The 23982-nt window shown below is 42.1% G+C and overlaps 1 protein-coding gene across 1 annotated transcript in view; it reads left to right on the forward strand.

Moving 5' to 3' along the window:
• The window catches only part of NRIP3 (nuclear receptor interacting protein 3), a 32154-nt gene extending 8303 nt beyond the window's left edge, over nucleotides 1-23851 (forward strand). Inside the window, exons 2-7 of the mRNA XM_022563207.2 lie at nucleotides 6709-6870; nucleotides 7395-7477; nucleotides 9336-9475; nucleotides 10114-10166; nucleotides 10278-10372; nucleotides 10670-23851. Of these exons, the coding sequence (XP_022418915.1) occupies nucleotides 6709-6870; nucleotides 7395-7477; nucleotides 9336-9475; nucleotides 10114-10166; nucleotides 10278-10372; nucleotides 10670-10685 (549 nt within the window). The 3' untranslated portion in view covers nucleotides 10686-23851. The remainder of the gene's footprint in view (nucleotides 1-6708; nucleotides 6871-7394; nucleotides 7478-9335; nucleotides 9476-10113; nucleotides 10167-10277; nucleotides 10373-10669) is intronic.
• The last annotated feature ends 131 nt before the right edge of the window (nucleotides 23852-23982 follow it).

Below are 23982 nucleotides of genomic sequence, written 5' to 3' on the forward strand. Positions count from 1 at the left end.
GCTAACTGGGAGCTGCAGCTTGCTGCCTCTGCCAGCATCATGAGAGAGTGTTGTGCTGCGTATCACCAGCCTGGGAAAGCATCAGAATTCGAAGTACAGTTTTTACTGAATGTGTATTACTTTAGCACCATCACAAAGTCGAAAAATCATAAGTTGAACCATTGTACATTGGGGACTATCTATACTTGGGATGGAAGTTTAGGAAAAGAAAAGAATCAAGAATGGATGGGCGTGTAGTGATGCCATTTTACCAGATTGGTGTAAAGGGAATAATCCAGAATGTTAAAATAGAACAGGACTTTGGAGCTCAAACCTCTTTTATTACTGATGAAGAAGGTGAGACTGAGAGAAAAGTAATGCTTAGAGAGATTAGTGATTTGCCCAAGGTAGTATGTGATAAGTGGTCCTTTTGCTAAAGTAGAACGCCTTCATGGAGGATTAAAGATAAGACTGGGAAGGAGGATGAATTAGTGGAAGATCTTAAATGCTAAATTGAGTATTTTGTGTTTGATAACAGCTGGCAAGGGAGCCACTGTAGGGGAAGGAGACCATGAACATAATGTTTTAGGAGATTATTTGAACTTAGCAATAACAGCAGAAATGGAGAGGAAACTACAAGGTGTTAAAGAGGCAGAATTTCACTCACCAAGACGGAGAATACTGGAGAAAGTACAAGTTTTGTGGGAAAGATCAGTGGGACACGTTAAGTTTGAAAGTGCCTGTGGGGTGTCTAAGTGGAGAAGTTCAAAGAGGCAGTTGGTTCTATGGGTCTGAAACTCAGAAGTGAGGGCTGGGCATGAGATGGAGTCATCATCATAAGGGTACTAATTTATACAATGAAAGCAGATAAGATTGCCCTGAAAGGTTTTGTAGAGTGAGAAAGGGACCTAAGACAGAGCAACAAGGAACACTAACATTTAGGAAATGAGCAGAGGCAAAGGAGCCAATAAATGAGACAGATGCAGAATAGACAGAAAAGTGGTTTTAGAAGCCAGTGGAGGAGAGTTTCAAAAAAATGGAATGTTGAGTTTATTGAAACATAGTTTCTAATGGCAAACATGTAGAAATAATCTACATGTCCATTAGTAGTTAAATAAACTGAGGTATGTTTGTACCACAGACTCATAGGTCTATAGATGATGTGCTATTTTAAAATGCAGAAAGCGGGGCTTCCCTGGTGGCGCAGTGGTTGAGAGTCCGCCTGCCGTTGCAAGGGACACGGGTTCGTGCCCCGGTCCGGGAAGATCCCACATGCTGCAGAGTGGCTGGGCCCGTGAGCCATGGCTGCTGAGCCTGCGCGTCCGGAGCCTGTGCTCCGCAATGGGAGAGGCCACAACAGTGAGAGGCCCGCGTACCGCAGAAAAATAAATAAATAAATAAATTAAAAATGCAGAAAGTAGGGCAGATGTAAAAAAAATAGGTGCTAAGGTGGTTGGTTATAGGGTAACCTGACATTACATCTGCCTAAGTTACATTGTTGGTGTGTGCGTGTACGTGTGTGTGCACACATGTACACACACTTCAGTTTTTCATGATTTGGCAGACACTGTTAGTTGGCTAAATCATCACCCATTTTCAGCCCTTTTCTAGCTACCTGACTTCTCTACGCAGAAGCTAAATACATCCAGACCCCCTTGCAGTTAGAAGTGGCTGTGGGAATTCTGAGCAAGAAGATATAGGCAGAAGACTGCTGAGGGAACTTCTGGGAAAGCTTTTGCTTTCCTGATAAAAAGGATAGATGGCACAGAGTCCCTTCCTCCTTCCTTAGATGTGGATGTAATGCCTGGAGCTGGGGCACCCATCATATGACCATGAGGGAATATCCAAGAGAGTTACGGAAACAGTAGCCCTGAAATTGTTAAGCTGCTGAATTAATGCCAGCAGCTGCCTACCTCCAGTCTTCTTGTTATGTGAGAAAAAAATACATCTCCATTTAAGCCATCATAAGTTGGCTTTTCTTGTGGCTATATGCTTTCTTAATGTATAGGGTATATTTTTAAAATTTACTTTTTATCAAAAAGCACATGTATATAATTTAAAACTTAAAAAAAATTTAAACTGTTCCTTAATTCTCTTATACCTTCCCATCATGTCCCCTCTCCTACTATATTAATATTGTAATATGTTAATAACAATTAAATAGCTATCTTGGGTCAAATCAGCATTTACTGCTTACATTATTATGACTATATTCATATTATTCACAGCTGAGTCAAATAGTGTACCATAGCTATGTTTCTTTCTCATACAAATATTTATTTTTATCAAAATTAATAATTGCCTAGTTTTTTCCCTTTGTTTAATTTTCTATCTAAAATTTAAATCTCCTCCAAGTACCTTAAAACTGCAGATGATCTAGCAGGTTCTTTTTTTTTTTTCTTGGAGACATCCTTCCTGGAGTGCTCTATCCTCCCATTTCATTTTGGACTGGTTGCTCTCACGGCCCACTACACAGCCAATATCCTGTACTTTTTCTTCAACACCACTTTCAGAATTTCCCTTGTTTCTCTTCTCTATTGTATACTCTATTTCTTGGATCCTATGCTTTTTTCTTTGTTTGTTGGTTTCCCTCGCTTTGGTGGTGTATATCCTTCAGAAGCTGCTTAAGGATTCTTGGGAAATAACTTTCCTGAGTCTTAATTGATAGCTTGGCTAGGTTTAGAAATTATGTGCTGTCAGATTTGTTAAAAGTATTATTCCATTGTCTTTTAGCTTCCATTGAATAGTCCTATGTAATTCTGGTTCCTAATCCTTTGTATTTGAAATCATCTTTTTCTCTTTGGAAACTCTTGGAATCTTTGTCATCCATGATATTCCAAAAATTCTTAATGATGTGAAATCTTGGTTTGGGTCTTGTATCTTTCATTATGCAAGGCTCCATGTGAGCCCTTCAACTCATATTCTTCAGTTCTGGTATAGTATGGCACTCCACTCATTCTTAGCTGTTGTAGGAATCTGTTCTAAGCCTAGCCAAACTGTCAACCAACCAGAGTCTTTTGATTTACTCTTACAAAAAGAATAAAGTTTTGGCATTCTTCCCAGTTGTCTGGATCAACTGGGAAGGAGTCTTATGCATAGGAGTCTTATGCAGGCTTTATACTAATCTCTTTCCAACCCTAATCATACCCTCCAATTGTAGAGGTTCTAATACCTCTAATTCCTCAGCTTTTCCAGGGTTTTAGTTTAAGTAGGAAAACTGCTTTTACAGCTAGACCCCCAAGTATAAAATAGTTCAAATATAATAGTTTATTTTTTCTTAGGTAAGAGTTCTAGTGGGAAGGTCAACAAGACAGCCCTTTTCCATGTAGTCATTTAGTGACCCAGGCTGACAGTGAGTGGCTCTTCTGTCTTCAACATATTACCTCCAGGAAGGTTACCCTAAGGGTCATCTCCATTCCAGCCCGTCAGAAGAGGAGAAGAATATGGAGGAGTGTACACAGGGGAGGTTTACAGGCCAGACCTAGAAGTGGTATGTGTCACTTCTACTCACATTCTGTTTGCCAGACTCAGTCATATGGCCTTGCCTAACTACAAGGAAGGCTGGGAAACATAATCTAGGTATCTTTCCAGAAAGAAGAGGAGATCATGGATTTTAATTAGTAACTGGCAGTCTCTGCCACTCCAGTGTTCCATGAAGTAAAATGGTGTGAAGCACTTAGCTTTCTCTAGTCTAGGTCAGTTACCAGTTTTTCGTCTGCTTTTTAGATTCCAAAATTTTGTCAAAATCTCTTCTTTTGTTATTGTTGTTGCTTACTTTACTATTCTCTTTGTTCTTGTAGTTTTAGGCCTTTCTTGTTCCTTGACTATCATTTTAGTGAAATTTTCGTTGGGAGCAAAGGTAAATGTGCAGTTACATTGTCATTTAAAACATGAGGGCAGGGACTTCCCTGGTGGTCCAGTGGTTAAGACTCCACACTTCCAGTGCAGAGGGTGCAGGTTTGATCCTTGGTCAGGGAACTAAGAGCCCATATGCCATGTGGTGCGGCCAAAAAAAAAATTTAAAACAAACAAACATAAGGGCATAATTAAATGGCTACAGAAGAGCATCTCTGAGGTTCATATGAGTTAACTGGCTGTGAATTTTCAACTCCTGAACTATACTATGAAGACTTGTAGTTATAAAAATGAATGAAAAGAATTATATGTACTGACATAGAAAAATGCGTTTCATATATTAAACAAAAATTAAAAATTTAGAAGAGTGTTATAGTATGATCCTGTTTTTATTTATGTTTGTAGATGTATTAAAATTTTTGGAAGGATGTAACTTCTAAATTTAATGGTTGTTCTTTGTAGGGAGTAGAACTGAGAAGGTTTGAAGGGTTGCAGAGGCTTTAACTTTTTTTTTTTTTTTTTTTTTTGCGGTACGCGAGCCTCTTACTGTTGTGGCCTCTCCCGTTGCGGAGCACAGGCTCCAGACGCGCAGGCTCAGCAGCCATGGCTCACGGGCCCAGCTGCTTCACGGTGTGTGGGATCTTCCCGTACCGGGGCACGACCCGTGTCCCCTGCATCGGCAGGTGGACTCTCAACCACTGCGCCACCAGGGAAGCCCGAGGCTTTCCCTTTTTAATTGTATATACTTCAGTGACATTTGAATATTTTATATTGAAGATGTATTACGTTTGAACCTTTTTTGGGTTACTAAATAAAGGAATAGTCAGCAGAGAAGTCTAGAGAAGTCAAGTAAAATGAAGGCTGAAATATGTCTGTCGGATTTGGAAATTAGGAGATCGTTACTGGTGTTGTGGGATCAGAAGTGATTTCAGTGAAGAAAATATAGGATATCAGGAAATTGACTAGTGATTTCGACCTTTTTTTAAGACCGTTTAAGGCAGGGTTGTGGTTAGGACGTGGCACTGAGGAGGCACGGTCTGAGGGTTTGTGGAGGAGTTTTCTTCCCAGTGTGTGAGAACTTTGAGTATGTGTATAGCCTGTGGAGAAAGGGTAGAGTAGGAAAATTCAAAGAGAGATGACTTCAAGGAAAACGATTTCAGAACCTTCCTCGTTTGCCTGATCTGTCCAGTGATGATTAGACTCCTCTCAAGATTCAGAATAACCAGGTAAAGTGGTGTTGGGCAAGACCACTGTAGAAGGAAAGCCTCGAACTTTAGGTTATGAGGGCTTTGTTTAGATGGACTTTGAAGTCCCTTCCAGCCTTCAGTTCTACAAATCCACCTTATCTGAGTTGATCATGCTAAGCATGGACCTGACAGAAACAAACACCTACTTTAGTATGAATCTAGACTTATTAGTGAGAGAGATAAGAATGAAGAATTTCTGTTTCTTTTGAGGAGCAAAGCATTCTCCCAGGGTCCAGTCAGGAAATCAGAGTTAGCACTTCCTCCAGCTGCTTGTCAAATTAAGAAGCTCTCATTTTCTTTTAAATGCCCCTCTCTCTCCTTTTCCGAAGAATACTAATTTAAAATCTGCCTTGCCAAGAGTCAGTGTATTTTGGGAATCCATTTCTTCGCCTCACCAGGGTTACAGCGAGTCATGGCTCTGACTCCATTCTTCCTCAGAAATCTGTAATATGGTGGAAATGAAGACCTCCTGCACTTGTGCCCACTTCCTGGGGAAGGTTCTAGGCTCTGGGCTTCTAGGAGTAACTCTCTTCCCCCCCTAGAATTGGAATGCCATCTAGTATATGTCACATAGAAACTTGGGGTTAGACTCCATCCTTTGAAGGATTTTCAATATTACTGTAAACTAGGAATAATATGCTTTTGTATAGAAATTTCTCAGGTCAAATGACTTTAAGAGGTGGCTTACACTTTCTGGAGGCCACTTTGAGTAGAAACAGTAGAGCATAGATATATCTGCCCTAGTAACTCTCCTAAGCTCTATTAAAGAGCAGACTTGATTTCATATTCCTCATTCTTCTTCCTAACCTTAGGTATCCTGGCACAGATATAAGGTCTAATTAAGTCCCCTGCTTCTTGGTCAGTTTCTGTCCCTTTTACACTCCACTTTTGGCCCATTGAAGAGAGCGGGAATGGATGACAAGCACATGGCAGGAGGAGCCTTATGCTCCTTGAGGTCCAGAGAATAACGGTAAGGATGATTCCTCTGGGTTCTGCCAGGTTCTAAAGTGTGTCTTCTAAGAGGGTTATTCAGCAGGTATGAATCCCTGTCTTCCTACCTCATCCACCCATGGATAACTCAGCCCACAGGAGAGCCATGTCATCAAGGCACATGTATTTGGGTCCAAAGAATAATACTGTGAGGGAGTGAGACTTGAAACAGAAGTACACAGAACTCCTGAAAACCAGCACTAAGAAGGTTTCTTTGGCCTGTGAGAATCAGCTGCCCTTTCTATAAGCCCCCTGGAAAGATACATTTATTCCACATAGACTATGGCCACTTTCCTCCTGAAATGCCCTTGTAAGGGAAGGGAAAGCAGCAAGCCCAGGTAGTACAAATCACAAGGGTCCCTTAGTTCTCTTTAGCCATGGACTATTAGCCCTGTCCACGTTTCCCAGGGTCCCACATTGCTCTTTCATTCACTCAGGGTTGCCTACTGCAAATTGGTTTATAGTTCCTGCTCTGATAATACCCATGAAGTCCCTACTTGAAGGAAAGATAAATAAGAAGCAAAGGTAGAGCTCAGTTATGGGCAGCTCCTTCATTATTTCTGCAGCACCTGGGGGACAATGAGAGAAGGGGGGAAATGACCTGTCATTAAGAAGCCTCTGCTTTCTGTTCCTCAAGCAACCTCATAACATTCTGCAGAGGCGCCTCATGGAAACCAACCTGTCAAAGCTCCGAAGCAGTCGTGTCCCTTGGGCCTCCAAGACCAACAAACTCAATCATGCCAAGTCTGAGGGGCTAAAGAAGTCTGAGGTTGATGACATGATTTTGGTTTCTTGCCAGGTAATGTTCTGAGAATAGCTTTTCCAGGTTTTCCGGAGAACAGGATTTGGGCCCATTATCCTAATAATGGGGACCTCTCCTCCAAATTGTATAGAATGTGGGTCTTATCATGGAATTCATAAATGAGTTTTAAGGGGGGCATTCCATGCAACACTGGAAATATATGCAGTAATTTGTATGCATGTGCATCTTTATGGGGAAAAGGACTAAGTGTTTCATCAGATTTGCAAAGGAGTATGTGATACACACACACACACACACACACACACACAATTAAGAGCCACTTGGTGTATAGAATGAAATACCCAAAGTCCTTTGGGATCCTCTGTAAGCTCTAGATTCAGCAGGAAAAATAACCCCTCAAAGGAGACTCAGCAATGGATAAAGATGGGACACTACCAACCCATAATTGTGAGGATGCTCCCCAACCCTGCCTTTCATATGACACCTGATGCTTGCTCTTTGGATCTCCCTTCCCTTTTGCTTCTCTGGCTCCTATTGAACAGTATGTTTCCTCTCTACAGTGTGCTGGAAAGGATGTGAAAGCCTTGGTTGACACAGGCTGTCAATATAATCTCATCTCTTCAGCCTGTGTGGACAGACTGGGGTAAGTAGTCACTTGTGCTGGAAGTCAGATGCTAATACACTCTTTGCTTGAATTTATTTTGAAGTCCAGGCTTTCCATTAACTCCCACCAATTAAGTTTTGAGCAAAGACCTTTGGGTTCCGGAATGAGAAAGTATGAAATCCTTGGCTCATTGCGTGCCATGCCCTGATCCTGATTTGTGCCCTGCCCAGACAACAAGTTAGAAGGATCTGCCCTGGTGGTGTACCCGAGAGAAGTAAAATCAGGGATGTGGTTGGCCTTAGCTTACTTGGTGTCCTTCTGGAGGCCACACTACCTGTCCCAAGAAGTATCAGTCAGACCGTGGAATAGAGCTGCTATTGCTGTTGGGCCTGAACCATCACAGGGGTGATTAGTACCTTTCCTCTCTGCAAATAACAGGTAAAATCAGATCTTACTGCTGCCCCTGCTGGGGCCTGGGTGTGAGGCAGACACCTCATATATTGAATATCTTCAATTCCCTAACAGCTGGAATTGGGTTCTCCCTCTTTTTTAGTCAGAGAAAGCCATTTTGTATCTTTCCTCCTTTTCACTCAATCTGTACTTTTATTTCCTTTCTTCTTCCTTCTCCTTCCTCCAAAGTACCAGATGGGCCCTGAGGTCTAGCCCAGAATTGGGAGGATCAACCCAATATCCTTTTCCACTTCTCTAGCCCTAAGTACAACAGAGCATTCCCCAGCCTAAATCTCTGTATTGAAACAATCACTAGGGTAGATATAATGGCCCATTTTAAGCTACTTTCAAAATATCCCTATTAGGCAGGGCTTGCACAAGTCTTGATTTGTATAATCAGTGACCTCTGCCACATGTTCTGTTCCTTCTCATTTCTACCTTCTCCTCACCCCTCACCACAACTGTGACTCTTTGAAGCTGGCTCTGTGGGTTTTGTGCATTGCTGTTTAGGGCGGTGGATGGGGTGGGGTGGGGATGGAGTCCCAAGGACACAAGTGTTCCTATGAGAAGAATCCTGAGCATTTTTATGTGGTGAAGAGATGAGCTGTAGTGCAACATGATGTTTCCAGAAAGACTAATAATGTCCTGGTGCATAATTAGGCAGAAGACTGCCATGATTCCAGAGGAATTAATAACCATCTGTAAAATTGCAATTATTTTTCTTTTGGATGCGCTATAACACCAAAAGAGAGGAAATGGAGTAAAGCAGAAGTTTTGGCACAGAAAGTCCATAATTAAGTATTTATCCACCAACTCGTAATAGCTCGGTGCTAGCTGTTCCAATCAGCTTACATAACTGTGTGAAACCTTGGTGCTGTTCTTTCCTTCCTCCCCTAGACAGACAAGTTAAATTAATTAGGACTTTCTCCACAATATGCCTTGCTGATGCCAATATCAATGCACTTAACAAATAAGTACCTGCCTCCACCATCCTTATGGCCTCAGACTAAATGATGAGGATAGACTGAAATAGACAAAGAGAAAATTAGACACTGAACAAAGCATCTTCTAAAATTAGGATTTACCTGCCCTCTCTGAGATCTGTTACCCCCAGATGGATAAAAGGATATGTTAACTAAATTGCCTTGCACATAGGTGGGGATGTTGAGATGCAGAAAAGGGTTCTCTGAGTGTGTCAACCCTCACATTCCACCAGTGCAGACAGTGACACAGCTTTTTGAGAATAGGAGCTGAATCTTTTGTTTTTTATATCTCCCGGCATGTTTAGGATAAAGTGCTGAAACAAGAATTGTAGACTAGCATTTTTTTTGGTAAATTAACCCAGGAAATCTCTGGAAAATTCCAGCTGTTTGTCAGAAGGTAGGCATTGCCAGATTCCACCAGAAACTTCTGCCCAGGGGATTCTTTTATTTCCTCTCTGGTGCAGACTCAAGGAGCATGTCAGATCTCACAAGCATGAAGGAGAGAAGCTTTCTCTACCCCGACATCTGAAAGTAGTGGGCCAGATTGAGCACCTAGTGATCACTCTGGGCTCCCTCCATCTGGACTGCCCAGCAGCCGTGGTTGGTGAGTAGAATGGGGGACTGGACCTACGGACCCCTAAGTTAAACCCTCTCCCTCCTTCCACCAAACCCTCATGGGATTTTATGCCTGTAAATATTGACTTCTTCAAAATCCCAGGTTTCCACTTTTTTGTACTATAAACCTTGTCCCAGTTTTTGCCTTCTGAAATACCAGATGGGCCTTGAGCTACATTCAAGACATATTGAGAATCACTCAGAGAATAAAAAAATTCAAGGGGTAAGAAAACAAACATTTCTGTGTGCCCCTGAGAGCTTTCTGTGGGCTAGTTGGAGGTAGAGGGCAAGATCCTCTTACTCCTTTGCCATAAATCCCTTCATAATTTCCCACCAACTCCTATACTTTCCCTCATGTACTCTATTCTAGAGTACTCTAAGTTCCTGGTTTTTGTCCAAAGGCCTTTGTCCTTTAGAGTTAAAAAGACTTCAGTTTGAATCTTGACTCTATCACTTTTTAACTATAATGATTTGGGAAAATTACTTAATATAATAAATGCTCAACAGATGTTTATTGGATGGATGGAAGGAAGGAAGGAAGGGAGGTAGGTTGCATAGAACCTAATGGTGATAAGGCTGACTTCTAAACCAACATGAAAATGGTTAAATCTTAATTTTTTTTATTAGAGGACAATGAGAAAAACTTGTCCCTTGGTCTCCAGACTCTCCGATCCCTGAAGGTAGGATTGATTCTATAATCCCATTGGTACTTCTTCTCTGAGGCAAGGGTCCTCTTACATGGAGACCCCATAGTGGGATCATTGAGGGTAACCAGTGATTCTTGTTTTCAGTGCATCATAAACTTGGATAAGCACCGGCTGATCATGGGGAAGACAGACAAGCAAGAAATCCCTTTTGAGGAGACAGTTTCCTTGAATGAAGACAAGTGAGTGCCCAAATGGGTGAGGTCAAGTAAAATCCATTGGTCATTAACTGGAGGGGTTCTCACACAGGATATCGGGTTGTATCCTGCTTTTGACCTTCAGTCATACCACAAGTATACCCCTCCTCACCCCCAGAGTTCACAATCCCACAAAACTATAGCCCACATTTCAGAATGAGCAGTGATGATACTGCATAGAGTGGCGGGGAAGATGAGTAGCTTTTAAACTAAAATTGTACTTGCGTTCAGTCTAACTTCTTTGAATTTGGTATCATTTCTTTTATTTCTTTCTCATTTCAGCACTTCAGAAGCATAACTACAGCCTGCAGCATGTCTGCACGTGTGCACACATACCAGGTTGACAGATTAAGAAAACTGGGTTTGAACCAAATGCAGTAGCAACTTGCTTTGGACCAAGTCCTCCCCTCTAATAGAAGCTCCAGGGGGGTCCTTCCCACCCAGACCTCTCTAGACTTTAGTCTGTGCTTAGAGATCTTGTCTGGTTATAGCCATTGTTTTTTACTCCTTTGATCACTTAATTTATAGACCTTTTTGACACTGCCAGGTCCCACTTGTGGCCTATTTCTCTGCTTCTTCAAGGAAATTGCTTTTATTAGTCAAGTATAGGGGCTGCTAGGTTCTATTTCTCCATAGATACACTTGCTTCTTTTCCTGTAGTTAAAGTGTATAATGAACAGGAATCTGACATTTACCTCCTTTCAGCTATTTCAAAGAGATACAGGGTACCTATGGCTCAGAATTCGAATTTCTTCTAATTCTTTCATTGATTTCTCAAGTATGAATTAATCTGAAAGAGCCCAGAGAAATCATCTAGTCCAACCCTTTCATTTAAAGGTCCGGAGAGTCAATTGAATTGTCTAAGCTCATATACTGAGTTGGTGGCAGAGGGGACCTAGAATTCAGAGCTGACAAGCCAAGGCCAAGGCCATGTTCATTCTCATTTGTTGCGTCAAGCCTCGAGAGGAGGATGAAGAGGTGAGGATTTGTAAAAAGGCAGGGTAGGGGAAGGCTATGCTTTGGGGATGGATGCCAGAGGATCTGGGTAGCCCTCCCTCCTGTGTGCTAAGCCCACTAGAAGTCCCCTGACCCAGACTGTCACATTTAGTTGCTTATCTTGGTGCCTAAAAGCCATGGGTATAAAGATGAATGAGGTGGCTTCTCACCTTGAATGTCTTGGAGGGTAGGAGGAGGAAGGACTCACAGACAGAAAAACATTAACCACTCTCTGAGATGGAATTGAAGGCTTCAGTAAATAATCTGGGCATCATTGTCAGATGTTGATAACCCCAAGATCCAGTCAGTATTTCTGCCTAGCCTGTTACTTGTCTGCATCAGACTCAAGTAGCTGGGAACAGGAGTGGGGAAAGGAGATGAAAAAACCCAGAGCAGGTCCAAAATAGAAGGATAGAATCAGTTGGTGGGAAAGCCTACCTAGGGAAACATTTCTGGGATGGGGGCCAGGAATGAAACTTCCTGGCAGGGAATTGATGGTTGGGAAGCTTTTCAGTTCTGTCCTGGAATAAGGAAAGAGGCAGGGCAGGAGCCTGCCCAAGAGTTCACAAGAATTTTTTCTGACTCCTCAGTATTTCCTGACCCCTCTCAAAAAGGTCATGGGGTTTCTTGAAGCCTTTCTGTTGGGGTGTCAGTTGGGCACATAGATACCTGTAATGGAATCCCCCCTTCAGTTTGGTCAGAGATGTGCTCAGAGAAGTCAGAAAAATAGCCAGCTGTGGGTGTCCCTTTAAGAGATTCCCAAGTCTACCCTTGGTTCATAGCAGCAGTTCCTCGAGTATTTAATGATCCTACTTCAAACTTTGCCAGATCCCACCAATAATCTTGCCTAGCGTTAAGCTACTGTCTCTCTATCAAACAATTCTTTGGAACTCTGAATGTTTTCAGCTTTTCAGAAGCTCCCTAAAGACTAGGAACTTGGTGACGTGACCCCCATTTGAACAGCTAGGCAGCCATACTGTAGCCAGTTGTCACTGCATCACCCCCAGGCCCTTCTTATCAGCCTCTACAGAGAAAGCAAGATGGAAAACTAAGCACAGCCACAGTAGGGGAGGCCACATCTGAAGCTCAGCAGGGGTGATCCCATGTTACCAGCCTTCAGTGCCCCCTCAAACTACCCCCATTTTCTTACATGGGGGCACCTGCACCTTTCCATTGAGGCCTCTCCACTCTCCTCCCTTACCTATCATGGAACCACTTTGGCCTGCTTCTCATCCTAGGACTGAGTTGAAATACTTCACCTTTTCCCTAGTTGAAAGTTCCACTCTGAGCCTTGATTCTTGGCCACAAGTGAGGCATGTTAGAAGTTCCTTGGCCTGGTTTATCCTTATTTAGATTCCCTGTGGACCAAGTGAGGCCAGGAATTCTCAGGTGCTAGAAAGATGCCACTGATTTTGACCCTTCGAGTTCAGGATTATATAGCATCAGGGGGTTGGTCAGTTGGCCTTTAGTGATCTTTCTGGCCTCTGAAAATCAGTCAATGACGTCCCAGTTTTGGAATAGAGACAGTTGGGGTGATCTGAGCTTATGGTATCATAATCTCACTCCATGCAGTCAGACCAGTTGAATTCACTAACTGAATAATTGTGCTTTAAACCTCAGGCTTGATAGAGGTACCTAAAGTTGTCTAAAGATAATTATAGGAAGTCTTGAGCTTCATTAATTTTCTTTAAATGCTTCCAGGTTGATTACTCTGATAGCCCATATCTCCTTGATATTCATGAGGAAGCACTGGTCCACTTTTCTGAGGCTGGCTAGCTAAGCAGGGAAGGTCATTTCTTCCCAGAATCCTAGAAAATTCTCTCTGGTACCTCTGATTGAGGGTGTGGGAAGAGAGTGTCTACTCAGGTCACCGTTCTGAAGACAGGTGGTAGCAAGAAGTAACCCTGTAGAACTGTATCCCTCTCATTCCTTATTAGATGTCCAAATAAAATACAGGGAGTTTGAAAAATATTGTCTTTGTCGTTTGGTATTTCTGTGCCTGACTTATTTGAGGAAGAAATGTTTTCTGACTTTTCTGTTTCCTTGCCCTGCACAGACCCCACCTGTTAAGATTTTCTATTCCTTAACTCAAAGTGTCTATAGATGGGTTGCTTGGTATGTCAGCTGCCCTTACTCTTGTATAATAGAAATATCTTTCCAGGCTGGGCACATGGAGGAGACGAACTGGATTCCTCCCTCCTTCTGTTGCCAGGCCTCTGCATTGGCACTTTATCTGCTCAGTGTTTGTGGCTGTGTTGAGTTTATTTGTGAGATTAATGTAACAATAAAGTGAAATCTTCCCTTCTGTGTGCTTGTCTGACAAAATCTTTGTGTCAGGTCCCCTGGAAGATGGCAGAGCCCAGGCATAGCCCAGCTGCATCTGTGTTTCTCTTAAAGGATCTTCTGAACACAAGGCTTTGTGGTCCTCATTTCCTCCATTGCTACTAGCCCTTTTGCTCCCTCTTACTGGTTGTATGTCCTTGGGCAAATTAGTGAACCTCTGTGAGCTTGGCTTTGTAATCTACAAAACAGAAGTGATAATAGTACTTACTTCACAGTATCAAATGAGATAACCTGTGTAAAGTGGTTGGCTTATGGTAGCCCCTCAAAGATTTAACTGTTTGTGAGAACAATCTTTTATGGTGGATCCTCAGTGTGTGAGAGAACATTTACTTCTAGAAATTTTATTTACGAATTTACTTTTTATAAATATATTTATTTATTTAGAAAGGAAATATTTATTTGGTTCAAACAAATAAGAGGTTTGGGAAGGGGAAGGGTTGAATGAACCTTAATATATAGTTAAAGTTAAGGTCTAAATGATGTTGCAAATAACTGCATTTTACAGATGATAGAAACTTACCTTTTAAGTGTTAATATTTTTAGTATTTAAACAGTGTAGTTATTAAATAGTCAACAAGAAACATTCTATACCTATGACTGGTTATCACAGTCTAGAATTATGTTTCTACCACTACTCAGATGATATTACCATTCCACCTCAAAAAGTTTTCTTACTTTTGTCCATTTATTCTAAATATAATAAATGTAAAAAGACTTAACCAATCTGACTCTTAAACAATGAGCAACAGAGCTTCCCTGATGGCATAGTGGTTGAGAGTCCGCCTGCCGATGCGGGGGACGCGGGTTCGTGCCCCAGTCTGGGAAGATCCCACATGCCGCGGAGCGGCTGGGCCCGTGAGCAATGGCCGCTGAGCCTGTGCGTCTGGAGCCTGTGCTCCGCAACGGGAGAGGCCACAACGGTGAGAGGCCCACGTACAGAAAAAAAAAACAAAAACAAACAAGCAATGAGCAACAGAATCAAGATTCATAATCACCTTAATAGAATGAAGCCAACAAAATTGTTTTAACAGAGTTTAAAAAATATATTCTGACTTCCATTTTTAAAAAATCTATTGCACTTGCACAGTGGGGGAGAACTTGGATTAACAGAAATTCCTGTGAAGATGATATCGGTGTTTAGTTGATTGCGCATTCTCTATGTAGACGTATCAAGGACTCTGTGTGTAGGAGATGTCATTTGTAAGACAGGGATGTGTATATAATCTGTGGAGCATCCAGAAAAGGGCAATGGTAAGAAACCTCATTATGGTCTTCAGAGTTGTCATGTGGAAAGTGTTCTTTCTGGCACCAGAAAGCAAGCATTTCCAATAGGTGGAGGTTGCAGAGAGGCATATCCTGACTCAGTTGGAGGGAAGCATCTACTTTAATCCAGGGACTATACTAATTTATACAAAGAAGGTAGTAGTGTTCACAATTTTGGAGAAGGAAAAGCTAAGGCTCAGAGTAGTATCAAGACACAGTTGCTTAGCACAATTAAATGGACTGTCTCTAAATTCTCTTTCACTGGGAGTGAAAGGTGGGATGATCATTTCCTAGCAATATTGGAGAGAGATTTCTGCATTGGGTGGAAGGTTAGATAAGGAGACTTCCAAAGTCATTTCTAATGCCAAAATTCTTTGATTCTAGGACATATTTATTAAATGGGATTGTGAATCAAATGTAGTTTATTTTTGACTCATTGCCATCACTACAAACATAGACTCATTAATTTGGACTGAAATTATGAGCTTTTTATGCAGCTTTGAAGAGTTGCAGGCTACTGTTCTCAAGAAATCAGAAAGCAGAGACGTACTAGTCTGTGTGTTATAGCTTGGACTCCTCTGTTAGCCGCTACTTCTTCCTTCCATTATCAGTGCATCCTAAGCTATGCTACTATCTTATTTCATGCTTGCTTGTCTGGTCAGTGACCTACTGGCAGCTGTTTCTCACATGGTATCAAGCATGTGGGCATTGTGACATCTATTTTCTCAGAGACCTTTTTATTCAAGGGTTGTGGTATGTTTCAGAAGACTGGGGCTGCCAGATGCCTGACCAGAATGGAGAAAAAGCTGGGTCTTTACCTGCTTTTAGGTAGTGACTTGTCCCAAGGTTCTAGCAGCCTGATGACTACAAGCCCTGTTCTTTCTTTTCAGCACCTTTATCACACTCTTTCCTGGACCTATGTCCCTAACCAGCAAAGCCCAGCCACCAAAATCAGAGAGGGGAATTCAATCCTGGCATTGTTTTTACTGAAGGCAGAGTAGCCTTCCAGTGTGTAACTAATACAGAAAACCTAACTCTTCAGGGGGCCCACATACTCCAATGCTGACGTACTCAAACCCTTGAACAGGAGAAGTAAGCTGGGGAGATGGGGTGTGGCTGATCTAGTAGAGATACTTGTGTTTGCCAGAGGAGAGACTTCGAGGACAAAGGGAGTGGAGACATATTAATCTCCTGTGCTGTGAGCCTGGATAACGGGAATTTAACTTTGCTTTCATCATTTGGCAAACTAATATGGGATATCTTGGGATTCTGTTGTGAAATTCTGAACTCCTTGGATATACTGGATGCCCTTGTACTTGGGGGGCTGCTATAGTGGTTCTCATCTTACTTATTTTGAAAATGGGTAAGGACATGAGAATTTCATTGTTTCTGGGCTGCCCACATGAAGAGTCAACTACTCTGTTTTGAAGGTTCTACAGAAACTATCCCCCACGTGTCTGAGTTCATAACAGTTTCTCTGTGGTAGATAAGAACCGGTTGGAGAATAGAAAGTACACTAAAGTGAATAGATTTCATAAAGATCAGTTCAGTCACAGGGCTGTATGAAGGGGGTCTGTCCTAAGGTCTGAGGAAGGGTAGCCAGAGAGGAGAATCCAACTGGTATGCCCCATGGAGAGTAGAATTTCAGATATAAAGGCTCAGTATCAGCAGGTAAGTGCTAGGAGGAAGGCCAGGACTTGAAAAGAGTGACAATTAAAGGGAAGGGAAAACGGGTGGGAAGCTCAGCATCAGCCTACGTAGATAATCAGATAAGGGGCACCAATACTGAAGTAGACCTAAATTAACAAACCATACTGTATAACTCATATTTGACTTATACATTTCATAATAATTTTAATTTGCTCTGTTTCATGGTGGTAAAATACACATCACCAAAGACTCCATTAGCCACTAAAAACAAGATAATTACTCGAAAGACTATAAAGTAAATTAGACCTGAGATCCTCACCCCTTAGTCATTCATTTGTTAATTTGTTTATCCCCTGGAGAAACTGAACTAGTTGGAGCCACCAGGAACAACTGGCAGCTGAGAGGAGGCATCCTACTGAAAATGGGGACTTAAGGTTCAGCATTCTGAAGCATCAGATACCTCTTAAGCTGACTTGGATCCCAGAACCCTGAAATGTGGCTGTTCTCTTAGGACAGTGCTTTCACTGCAGCTCTCTCAAGGTGGTTTTTTCTCCCACAGTTCTATTACTGGTCCTAGAGATGGGGTAGATGGTCTCCTTGCTTCTAATTACTTCTTGCAGACATTTCTCCCTCTGCTTTCCCTTAAAACTCCCCAGCTTTGAGCCTCATGCCATCAAATTATAATATCAGTTCTGTCCCTTCATTGTTGCTATCATTTACAAAATCTACAAGCCCCTGGGTCATTCCGCCTCAGTTTTCAATAAGTTTAGCTCTTGGCTCATTTCACTCCCCACAACACTACTCCAGATTTAATTCTTCGTAATTTAATTACATAAATGGATGATCCTTTCAACTCCCTGACATATTGGTTCCTTGAGTAAACAGTCTTCCACTGATTTTATCCTTTACCTTTCCCTGCCATTTACTCCAATGGTCATACCTTAGATCTTGTTATTACCAAAACCTATAACCGTTTCATGATCTCAGGCTCATGTATCTGACTGTCTGACCACCAGCTCTGTCTTCCAGATATCTCCTAGCAACTTGATTGCAACACTCCCTTGATTATCACCTTTCATTGTCCCTAACCTGAGTTTCTCTCCTCTCTTCATAAGCAACTTAAATCCCTGGGTCAATGGATTTTATAATGATTCACTTGCATATACTTTTAACTCAGTTTACCTTCTCTTTTTGTCACACTCACTTTGCAAAACCACAATTCCAGTCAGAGCCAGCTCTTTGCCTACCCCTATGCAGCAACCATGCTGACTGGTCTCATTTTAAACTCATGTCCATAACTCCCAGGCCCTTAACACTGCCCAACAATCATATTTCCCTAGTCATTCACCTTTTTATTCTAGATCAGGGGTCTGCAACCTTTTTCTGCAAAGGGCCGGATAGTAAGTATTTTAGGCTTTTCAGGTCATACAGTCTCTTTCACAACTACTATACTCTGCCATTGTAACAGGAAAGTAGCCAAAGGCAATATATAAGCATTGCCTTACATATTGCCATACAACTCATAAAATTTGAATTTTATGTAATTTTTATGTGTCGCAATTTAGTATTCATCTTTAGGTTTTTTCCCCCAACCATTTAAAAGTATAAAAATTATCGTTACCTAGCAGACTGTACAAAAACAGGATTTGGCCACGGGCTCTAGTTTGCTGGGCTGTGTTCCTAAGTTATTTCACACCTTCTCTTTTCTTCTCAAGTCTCTAATACTGCCTTCTAATACTGCCAGATGATGGCCTTGCTTTCTACTTCATTCATGAAATAATCAGAACATTCACCACTCCTACCACATCTAACCTCTTACCAGCATCTCTATGCATGAATTCAGCTTTCCCTTCTGTTACTGTGTTACCATAGCACAAAACCAAAATATTGTATAACTTACTGTGTTTATTGTCTCCCCGACTAGAATGTTAGTTTCAGGAGGGCAGAAAGTTTTATCTGTTTTACACCCTGCTGTATACCAAGTACCTAGAAGAGTGTTTAGCATGTAGTAAGTGCTCAACAAATGCTTGATTGAACATTGGCTACCAGACCAGCAGGTAGGAGTTTAGAGAATTTTTCTCTAGAGAAACTTACCTCTCCTTCCAAGAGAAAGAAACTATGCATCTTGGCAGTTGATCTTGAGTGCCCTAAGTGGTATTTTTTTCAAACTTCTTCGAGAAAACACCCACAATAAGAAATCCCCATTTTATGGACTTGAGCCAGTACATAATATGTACATATGATGTATATGTGTGTATGTGTGTGTATGTGAAACCAAAGTTTCACAAAACAATTTCCTTTTTATGTGTGATATATTCTGACATAGTATTTTCTATTCTGTCTTTTGGGGAAAAAAGTTTGTAGCAAGTGATTAAATTGATTTCACAAACCACTAATGGGTTTGCAACCAGAAGTTTGAAAAATACCGCAGTGTGTTCTACTAATCACAAGCCCTGTCTATGTACACAGAGCTTCCAGTCAGTTTTCTAATGCCTAACTCTTACATGCGGATAGATAGCCAAGGATCTCCAGACATTTAAGGAAAGCTTCTGAGAATTCCCTGGCTGTCCAGTGGTTAGGACTCTGTGTTTTCACTGCCGTGGCCTGGGTTCAGTCCCTGGTCGGGGAACTAAGATCCTGCAAGCTGCATGGTGTGGCCAGAAAAAAAGCTTCTAACAGGAAAAAAAAAACCAAAACACAGCCACGAAACAAAGACTGAAAAACTCATAACATTAGAAATATCGTCAGAGAAATAAGATGCTGTATTCCCAGATGGAACAGATTGCTATTTAAAAGGGGGCAGGGCAGTCAAGAAAGTAGTAAATTTAAAACAGGATAACAGAAATGTGAAAATTCAAAAGAAGAGTTGGAAGATAGAAGCCTTTCAGAAAAACAAAAAGAGGTAGAAATGGGGAAGAAATGATAAAATTATTCAATTATTCTAGGGCAAAACCTGTGTAGTGGGCTTAAAGAATAACTAGTCCAGAATGAAGGAGGATGATGAAGCCCTGGAGGGTTGTCTTCAATTAAAAAAAAAAAATAACTAAACTGATAGGCTACCTGATGTGTTCGAAAGTATTGAGAGTTTGGGATAAATTAATTATAGATACTTGAATGCTAAGAAACATGGAAAAAGAGGCAATGGCTAACTTCGGTCAAAAAAAGGAAATGAAATCATATTATGCTAATTTATTCAACCGTGAATAAATATGTACACAGTTATAATAATGTAAGGAATAGTGATTTACCTAAGTAAGATGATATAGATATATTGAGGGATGGAGGATGGAGAAATAATACATGTGTTTATGAGAGGACATTGGAGTGTAAGTACATAGCTTATTTCCTATAGCAAGAAGTAAGATAATAGCCCAGACTGAAAAATCAAGAACTAGAGTATAAGCATGCTATTAAGAAATAGGGAGAAAATCCCAGAAGAGATTTATCTTAAAAGATAAGAAAGAAGTTGTCTCTGGGGAGCAGAAATTCAGAATGTAGAGTGCTGGGGTAGGGTCAACTGTGAATTACCATTTGATATCTTTAAATGCACTATACTGGGGACTTCCCTGGTGGTTCAGTGGTTAAGACTCCGTGCTTCCACTGCAGGGCGCACAGGTCTGATCCCTGGTCGGGGAAGTTCGTGTGATGCGGCCAAAAAAAAAAAAAAAAAAAATACTATATTGGTAAAAATAAAGATGAATACAAGTAGTATAGTTTTTCATTTATTTGAAAATCTTAGCAGTCAGAATGGAGGAACTGTTTCCCTTAGGTATTGTAAGATATAAGACACTGGGAAACCAAGAATACTGATTTAGCACCCTTCTGAAAGAAACTTTAAAAATTCTCCCTGCTTTGGTACTAAACCTTGTATTGCTTTATTATTTTACAGTCTCCAGTAACTTGTCAGCTATTGCTGATACCAGCATCTCTAGGAACAGAAAGATGTAATTCTGGCCTCATACATTGTTGTTACCATGGTGGGAGCCAGCAAGTATACTTATGTGGCTTTACAAGTAGCAGGGGGCAGAAAATCTTACTAAAGGGGGCTTAAGTAGGAGGGAGCACCCTGGCAATGCACATGGTAAAGGAGAGGGCTCACATGAGACATTCCCAGGGTATGCTCAGAAGAACTTCTGTGTGTCCTGCTGTAACCACTGGAGACATGATCCAAGGAAACCATCATATTGATGCTGTGCATGACTCCATTTGTTCTCCTGGACTGCTGTGGCCTGGGAAAGTGCTGAGTAGATCAGAAAGGATGAGGTGGAGAAAGAAGACTGGGGCATCCAGAGAACTATTTGAGCTCTGGAGGGAAAAGGGGTGAGGGGACTGCAGACAGAGCTAGCAAAACCTCGGTCCCAGATACATAAATTGTCACTTCTGCTTCCTAACCTTCTGACTTCCACACTTAAATTTAGAGAAGAGTCTTCTTACTCTTCTGACCATCCCCCACCAGGGAATTTTTTTAGGCCTTACAAAGAAGTGAGAGGGCGCATACCTGGTAGGAAGGTGCACCTGAACTTATCACTCCTTAAGTGGAATAGAGTAAGGAAACGTAGTCACAGGGAAGCAGGGAAAAGAGTGGGTACTCACTAAGGCGAGTCTTGTCTGTAAACAGAACAACTCTGATGTGACCTGAAGGTCTAGGAAGACACTAGGACAGAAAATCTCCCCTCTCCTGCCTACTGTGGTGCCCAGATCCCATCTGCACTTCTTTGGGCATCTCAGCATTGCCCTCTCATGATAATAAAGGAATAAAGTAGGGATTCAAGTAGGTACCTGATTCTTGGAGACTGACCAGAGGAGCCTCTCCCATTCCTTTTCCCTTTTCCAGGTCCCCACAAACATTTATTGGTTTTTACTCTGTCCCAGTCTCCAGGTACAAAGATAATGAACAAGGCCACTGCCCTCAAAGAGTTTGCGAAATTTTGATGGAGGTTGGGAGTATAGAGGCAGATATGAAAACATAATTTTATCCTAATGGGTTAAGTTAGGAAACAGATCTGCACAAATACAGATGGAAGTGCACCTAAGTCAGGGAAGGCTTTCTAGTTGAAGAGACTCCTGACCTAAGGGGAAAGTAAGAGTTATCTAGGCATGAGCAGGGCAGAACAAGAACTGACTCCTCCACTTCCACTGTGTCACCTGGAATTACATTCCTTGTTTAGTGACATATACCCCCCCAACCTCAAACCTTTGGCTCTAGCTGTGCCAGTTCAACTCTGTCACCCCTCTCCTTACCCAGGCCTGAGTCTTCATTCAGACTCTAGCCAGGCAACTAACCATCTTATTACAGTCACTCTACTCAATAGTGACATATACCCCCCCAACCTCAAACCTTTGGCTCTAGCTGTGCCAGTTCAACTCTGTCACCCCTCTCCTTACCCAGGCCTGAGTCTTCATTCAGACTCTAGCCAGGCAACTAACCATCTTATTACAGTCACTCTACTCAAGGCAGCCACATCCTATATTCTAGAACAGCTATATCTAATATAAATATTAAATTTTCTAGTAGCTACATTTAAGAAGTAAAAAGAAACAAGTGAAATTATTTTAATAACATATTTTATTTAACCTAATGCATCCAAAATATTTCAACCTTAATATAAAAACATTATTGAGATATTTTGGTTTTCATATTGTCTTTGAAATTCAGTATATATATATATATATATATATATAATTTTTATTTTTGTCTGCACTGGGTCTTCGTTGCTGTGCACAGGCTTTTCTCTAGCTGCAGCGGGCTACTCTTTGGTGCGCGGGCTTCTCATCACGGTAGCTTCTCTTGTTGCAGAGCATGGGCTCTAGGCGCGTGGGCTTCAGTAGTTATAGCACACGGGCTCAGCAGTTGTGGCTCGCGGGCTCTAGAGCGCAGGCTCAGTAGTTGTGGCACACGGGCTTAGTTGCTCCGTGCATGTGGGATCCTCCCGGACCAGGGCTCGAACCCGAGTCCCCTACATTGGCAGGCAGATTCTTAACCACTGCGCCACCAGGGAAGCCCAAGATTCAGTATATTTTACACTTACAGCATATCTCAATTCAGTCACACTTCAAGTTCTCAATTGCCACATGTGGTTAGTGACTACAATATCTGACAGTGTAACTCTAAAATTCTGCCCAGACTGAGTGTACTCGGTGAGGCACTATTATATATTTCCTCTAGGTCTCCGTACCCCGAGTCAAGGCCCTGAGAACAATTTTGAAGAACGGGAAGGCCTGTGAGGTTTCAGCCAAAGAGTAATCACTCCCTTCAGATGCTAGACCTAGACAACTAACCCAAAACTGATCTCAAACTTGCTGATAAGACAGCTTTTAGCAATCACAAATCCACAAGTGCATCACAGTCAGACACATTTGACCCCTGGTGTCTCCAGATTGTCCTCTGGCCAGCAGGACACCCGCTAAGAAAACCTGATAATTAACTAACGTAACAGCATCTTCAGAAGGCATCCTGGAGGGGCCTTGGTGAAAAGTCATCTAGTCCTGCCATTCTGGTTCTGGTTGGGACCGGGAACCACTTGCCATGTGGGACTGAAAGGGGCTAAAAATATTTGGCGTAGCATCAGACACCTTGTGTTAGAGTCTAGCATCAACAAGAATCACATGGGAGAAAAATATTGAGAAAATTCTATCCGTTAATTAAACATTTCCACAAACTAGGAAAAGACCACCTTTTAAGTTTTGCTTAGAGAAAGGAAACACGGGGTATTCCATGAAAGCAGAATTTGAAATCCATAGGTAAGAGTTCAGTCACCTCATACTGAGACCAGAAAAGGGAAGTGTTTGGACCAAGGTCATTCAAAAAATCCGTAGAAGTTATGATGAGCCCCTGCATCCTTTCCATTACAACCCCACTGTCTCTACTAACTGAAAAATATTTCAACTGGAGACACTATACCATCTCCAAGGTTATCCTAAATTACCCTTCAGGATGACCCGCTCTGGGAAGGATGGGTCAGTGCTCCCCGGCTTCTGACTTAGGGGACCAGCCACCTTGAATAGGATTGTAGCGCCGCGATCCCCCACCTTCTGGAATCGTGGACGGAGGAGGCTACTAGGGCGGTTCTCTCGCCAACTCCACACCTTCCGGAGGCAGGCCTGGCCCAGCCCCTCCGCTGTTTCCCAGGCGGTCAGACCCCCAGTGGGAGGCAAGCGGGGAGGCCCAAACGGAGGCCACACCCAAGAAGGCAGCTCACAGACTGTTAGCAACTTCGCGGGGATTGGGGTCCGGGATGCGAGTGGGCCGCAGGTCAGTACCCAAAGTGCCAGAGAGGACCTCTCGACCCTCTGACTGGGGGTGGGCATCCCGGGAAGCGATGGCTCGGCCAGTCCCATACCTG

Source organism: Delphinapterus leucas, chromosome 7 (assembly GCF_059928025.1).
Source record: "Delphinapterus leucas isolate spDelLeu-1000000601 "Yukka" chromosome 7, BTC_Dleu_Yukka2, whole genome shotgun sequence".
Classification (NCBI taxonomy): Eukaryota; Metazoa; Chordata; class Mammalia; order Artiodactyla; family Monodontidae; genus Delphinapterus; species Delphinapterus leucas.